The 6,048-nt window shown below is 42.6% G+C and overlaps 1 protein-coding gene across 1 annotated transcript; it reads right to left on the bottom strand.

The window, feature by feature from the left end:
* Positions 1 to 1,707: 1,707 nt before the first annotated feature.
* On the bottom strand, positions 1,708 to 5,968 carry mrpl22 (mitochondrial ribosomal protein L22). The gene is made up of 7 exons (XM_076750636.1): positions 5,930 to 5,968; positions 5,797 to 5,839; positions 5,162 to 5,297; positions 4,979 to 5,044; positions 2,915 to 2,992; positions 2,702 to 2,771; positions 1,708 to 2,014 (listed from the first exon to the last, which is right to left on the bottom strand). Exons 1-7 carry the CDS (start codon positions 5,952 to 5,954, stop codon positions 1,806 to 1,808), a joined length of 627 nt encoding a protein of 208 aa, XP_076606751.1. The 5' UTR covers positions 5,955 to 5,968; the 3' UTR covers positions 1,708 to 1,805.
* Between the last annotated feature and the right edge of the window lie 80 nt (positions 5,969 to 6,048).

The following is a 6,048-nucleotide window of genomic DNA, read 5'->3' on the forward strand; positions in this document are numbered from 1 at the left end:
AAAAAGTCCTGGTTAAGATTCAAATTGTTTTATTATGCATCTCAGATTTAAAGCATTGGTACTACACCCCTGTAATAAAAATACAGACCAACTCATTTCCCACCACGACAGTAGAGAAAGTGCCACCCCCCCCCAAACCAGGTGCAAACTACAATTTTGATGCCAGGTGTTTATTGTGGTTTGCACCAGCCGCTATTCATCAAACTGATAAAACTGACATTTTGGAATTGAATGAAAGATAAAAGTAAACTCCTTCGATCACTTCTACTCCCACTCACAAACTTTCCAGAGAGCTCCAGAGTTGTCTTCAATTGGTTATGTAGCCCGTCGGGGTCCTTGATATGCTGCAGTATAGACGCACCCTCTGAGATATGCCTTGGAATGACTTCACAATACAACCTTGGTCATTATAAACAATACGTTTTCTGAAGTAATACATAGAATTCAGAATGGGGTAGTTTCAGGGCTCTATTTGCAGCTGCTGCTTTCTTGTAAACTGTTATCTCCAAATGCACATTGGCAGGGGTGCAAACAAAAGAATAAAGCGGGTATTGATTGTTTATATTGATGTTTTCTATGATGTACTGTGCCTCCTCTACCAGCAGCTCACTTTCCTCTGCTCCAGCTTGCTTTACTTTTTGTTTCTGTTCTTTCTATTTCTATATTTATGAATTATAAATGTATGAAATGGTTGTCAGTTTCATTTTTTTTCATTGCTGCTGGAGTTATTTAGGAGTTAATTAGTGTACACACACACACAAAAGACTTTTCTAAAAATAAACTCAAAATAATGTTTGACTTTGCTGAATATCACCGAGTGAGGACTTTTTTTTTAGAGAGAGAGAATGAACAATGTAAGGTGAATCCTTGTGTCTGATTGGCTACTGCTGCCTTGACCATATACTGTATATGATCAATCATGCTGTGCTGTATGAATCACTTGGTGAAAGTGTCTTGTTGCTCACTCAGAGAACATTTTTAAATCAAGTTGGCTCTTTGGGACATTCTTAAGTGTAATTATAGTTTTATGAATATGGGCCCAAGTCAACAGCGCACTCTGTTTTCTCTGCTTTTTTAATCACTGTAATTGGTGGAAGGGCGCTGTTACAGAATCACATTATTCATATAAGTAAAATGTACAGCATGTGTTCCTGCTGCAGTCTGTAATTTATACCTATCCTTCCTTGAGGTCATGTTTCTTTGCATTCTTCAATATTTAACTACCTCCTTTCAGTATCCACTGAATTTCTGGGAATCAGCACAGACAAACCTGCAAAACTAATTAATGGTGACCAAAGCAGAAAAGATCTCTTACCTGATTGGACAAGATTCTGTGAAATGCATCCTAAGACTTAAAGGTCCAAGAGTTTCCAAGAGTTGATGCTGTGTTCCTGCAAGCGTCTTACTAAATTCTATGATCTTCCAACTACTGCACCAAACACCTGATGGAGATGAGGCTGAAGCAAACTGAGTTAGTGTGTGTGAGACATGGAGTTTACTCACCTTTTTAAAACCTAATTCTGTGTCATTTCTACATGAGATAACATTTGATTATGCCGTTTGCTCTAGAACATGATATAAGTAACTACCCGTTCTTGAACATTAGTCATAACTATATTTAAAGCTACATCGCTGGCTGCAGTCAATATTATTTTGAGTATTAAGTAATTATTATAAGAAATTTCAAACACAAGCAACACGATGTGGTCTCATTACCAATTCACTCTTTTGTTTATTTACAAATGTCCACAGACACACAGACATACAGTAGAAGGTACATGTGAAACACGAGCCCATCAGACGGCCTACAGGCTGTGGATGACGGTTCGGTTCTTGAGGCTCTGGACGTACTCTTTGGCCTGGTCAAAGCTCGTCTTCTTCTCTACTTTTGGCGGCTGGCCCTCCACCAGCTTGACGAAGTAGTGACAGTGAACTTTGTCCATGATGCCAAACATCCCGCGGCCGTGGTAACGGATCCGCTTCAGGTACTGCCCTTTGCCGGAGTAGGACTCAGCTGCACGAGGGGAGAGGGGAGGAGACAGTGTGTGAATAAAGAGGGGACGAGATAAACCGAGAGAGAGATAAGGTACAGAATAACTCATTTAATTTGTAGAGGTGACTTTGAATGAAAACTGGTCAAAATAACAAAGATTGGGCTGAGTTTAGGCTTATCTGTAATAACGTCTGCAACTGCACATAAATTACTCACTCCGCAGAGCATCTGAACCCAAAAAAAAAAATAAAAAATCTGCTTTAAAAAAAATATTCATCACCTGCTTCCCCTCCTACTGAAGGTCATTTCCCGACTCTGAAATTTATTGTCTTGCTTTTGGCACAATAGCTGATGACATGTGATGACTAAGATGATATTTTAGAGGAGTTCTGGCAAGCAGAAGTTTTTCAATTTGCAAGTCTAAATCTTTCAAAACATCAGTTTTATTACCTCCACCAACAAGGTTTTGTTTTCAGGCTTGTCTTTCTATTTTTTCTTGAAAGTTGAGAGGACTTCACAGAGGCTACTCAATAAATAAATCAATAATAAAAATAATGAATAATACTCAGTACATTTTGCAGAAAGCATGACTCACATTAGCTACCACAAAACTGACACTTACAGAGCAGACTCAACTGGTTTTTAATACTTAGCCCTCCAGCTGCAGTTATTTACACAGTGAAACCAGGAAGTGCTGCAGACACTTACCGACATACAGGTTGGATTTATACTCTACGTTGTGAGTTCTGACGGCCATATCCTGAGCTTCCAGAAGAACCTGAGCAGGAAAACAAACACAGAGCTATAACATCTGCACATACGTAAATGTGAGGGGGCTAATGTGAAAATACAAGAACAGCAGAAGGAATAGAACACGAGAAGTGAAAATGGGAAGCCGGGGGTGAACATGCAGCCTCAAACCTCTTTCATGACCTGCGCTCCTTTCTTGTTGTTGAACTCCAGCTGTGCAATAGCCTCATCAATGCTCATCCCTCTGATCTGTGAAGGAGAACAGTGAGATGAAACAACAGTTTAACGTTTTGTCTGCAGTTGTTCGGACAGCAGGGTGTTGTGCTGCTCGAGGAGGCGGCTTTTTCTCTCTTTTCTGGCTCTCAACGGAGGCGGACGCTTTTTCTCTCGCTCCCTCCCTGCCCTTATCTGCCCTGCTGCTACTCTTCGTCTTGTGATGTCTCTGTCTGATCTATCGGAGCCTCTTTCTGCATTTCTCTCTGAAACCTAAAATCATGGGTTTGGTCAGCTGGTCTCTCAACGCAATCGACCAAATTTTCTCGACAAAGAGACTGGGTGACGGAGAGCCCGCCTGCCCTGACGGAACGTTTGCAGCCGGATACACGATGGACTCCTGGGAGAAGTGGAGGGTCGTGTGCCTGTCAGCCCTTTCCGTTGAGGATGTTGAAGACGTCTACATAATTGGAATTATGATAACAGGCTTTCTGCTGTTTGGAGTTAGCAGCTTCCTGATCTATCGCAAAGTTCGGAAGATGTTGGCAGCACTTTTGGCAATTGAGAAGCTGCCCGCCATGACTGAGGGAATGAGCAGAGCTGTTAACACTCAGACTGAAGCGATAAGTGAGCTCAGTCGCAAGCAGGAGGTGATTCTTGATCAAAATCGCAGGCTGGACGCGATTCCTGAACTCCTTCACAGGATGGATGCCAACTTGGAGAAGTTGTCAGCTCGGCTCGGCTGAAATTGACCACCGAATTTGGATATATTTGAAACAAAGCCACCGGGAGACTCAGAGAGACTCAACGGCAGACGGAAAATTGCAGTGTCGGCCCGACCCAAAACAATTGTTATCTTCATTGGCTCCCTGAGATAGCCGGCCTTCTGAAGGCCGGTATCTCTCCACTCTCCTGGATGTTATGCAGACAAGATGCTCCAGCCCAACCCCCCCCCCCACCACCACCCTTCTACTCCAGTGAACTTTGTTTCTGGATCAGAACTCTTCGAGGTCGTCTCCACGGCTACGGCGGTGTCTTCGTCATCAGTTATCAGATGGCAGAGACAATGGGTTGAAACTGAGTGGAGATGAAGTATATGGGCTTACACATACACACACACGAAGACACATATGACACGCACACATTCTCCAACTCAATGCCATCGTGGCTCCCACGTTTTGTTGTAATGTCTTATTATACTGCTTATGTGCCGAGGTGTTTTTTTCCTAATCCCACACTGCCCCCCCCCCCCCCCCCCACAGGAGCCTAGATTGGGAATTGCTTTTTTTCCCTCTCTTCCTCCCTCTTGTTCTCCGTTTTTCTTATCTAAATAAACGAGGTGCTGCTCGTGTGGCGACCCACAGTTCTCCCGCTCCTGTCCTCCCCCTGTTATGTGTCACTGTCTTCTTTACATTTCTTGGACGGGATGTAACTGAAATGAAATTTCCCCTTCGGGGGACCAATAAAGATATTCTGATTCTGATTCTGATTCACTGCAGCACCAGGCTTAAGTCAACGCTGAACAAGAAACAAGAAAAATGCTGTGTGCCGTATACTTAAACTAATAAGGACTCGAGGATTTTAATGGAGTTAATGGAAAAGTGTGCAGTCACTTTGGAGTGTTTTTTTTCTTAATGGCACGTCCTGTCTGGGGATTGTTCAAATATGAGGAAATTATATCGTCTATGATTAGGCGACTTGGCGTGTTTGTGTATGATTCATCCACAAGGCAGCATGTCAAAGTAACAGAGGTGCTACCTCACATGATGTGACTGGCACTTTGACACCCACAGAGACAACAAACAAACAAACAAACAAAAAGCATCCCTGGTAGACTCATCACCTCAGCCACAAATCTCTAACTTTCCACTCAGTTGTTCAACAAGCACCTTTGAAACAAGCATCAGCTTCAAGCATTTGACAGAAGTGAGAGAAAGAGGACAGACATGATTTACTGCTTGATCTGATTCAGCTGCTTGAAGTTATGATAGTGAGGATGAGCATGCGTGCTGTAGGTCTCACCAGTTTGGCCAGGTACCACATCTTGTCTTTGCTGTACTTAATCTGCCTCCTGCAGTGGTGGACCTCCTACAGAAAAGAAACACCAGGGTGTTCACATGTTTGCAGTAACAACAGTCAACTTCTGCGCTGTTTAAGTGATTTGGAAATGATCACTTCATTATATACAGAAGCAGAAAGACTCACAGCTGGTCGGCGGGGCTCATCTGGTAGCTGAGGTGGATACATCTTCCGGTTCTTCCTCTCCCACTTCTTTGATTCCAGTGAAGTGCTGGTGTGGAAACATGAGAGCTGCGGAGAACCACCACCCAGAGCTTGTAACCTGGATAGACATTTAGGGAAGAGGAAAAAACTCAGTTCATCGCATGCGTGCGCCACACCAGCTCAGACACTCACACACACATTATCAACAGATCAACCAATAAAATGGGCTTCTGCCTTGAATCACTGTACAGCAGGTACAATCATATATGTACTCACTATGCACTCTAAGTTCTATGTTATAATATGAAGGACGGATAAATGCACGTTTTACATTTTGATAGAACAAGTTAGCATTATTTAGGTCAGAAAGAGCAAACGCATACGTTTACATTAGAAAACGACAGCATTCACAGCAAACGTCACAGTGTAACGTTAGCTTTGTATCGCTACTTCGTAATGTTACATTTCAAAAAGATCGTTTTTGAACTTATTTACAATGAAGTGGTTTGCACGGTGATATGATGATCGATGGGGTACTGGAAACCAGACCACAGACATTTGTCCTTCTACAGAGGCAGTGATAGCATTAGCTGAGACACTCACATCGATGTACTTACCTTGAGTGCAACACCCCAGATATATTCCTAATAAAAGCGACACCTGAAAAAAACATGAATCCGTCAAAACATTGTCAGAGACAGAATTTATATCATATAATGGCAAAATTATAGTTAGACTGCATTCTCTTACCACGTCCTGTCATTGCAGTCGCCATGTTTCATTTTTTACGACACTACTAGGATCGTTTTACGGTAGTAATGTTTACAGCGACAGTGTACAAGTTTGATCCATTATTTCCCTTCTTCACT

This window comes from Chaetodon auriga, chromosome 15, assembly GCF_051107435.1.
Source record: "Chaetodon auriga isolate fChaAug3 chromosome 15, fChaAug3.hap1, whole genome shotgun sequence".
NCBI classification, from domain to species: domain Eukaryota; kingdom Metazoa; phylum Chordata; class Actinopteri; order Chaetodontiformes; family Chaetodontidae; genus Chaetodon; species Chaetodon auriga.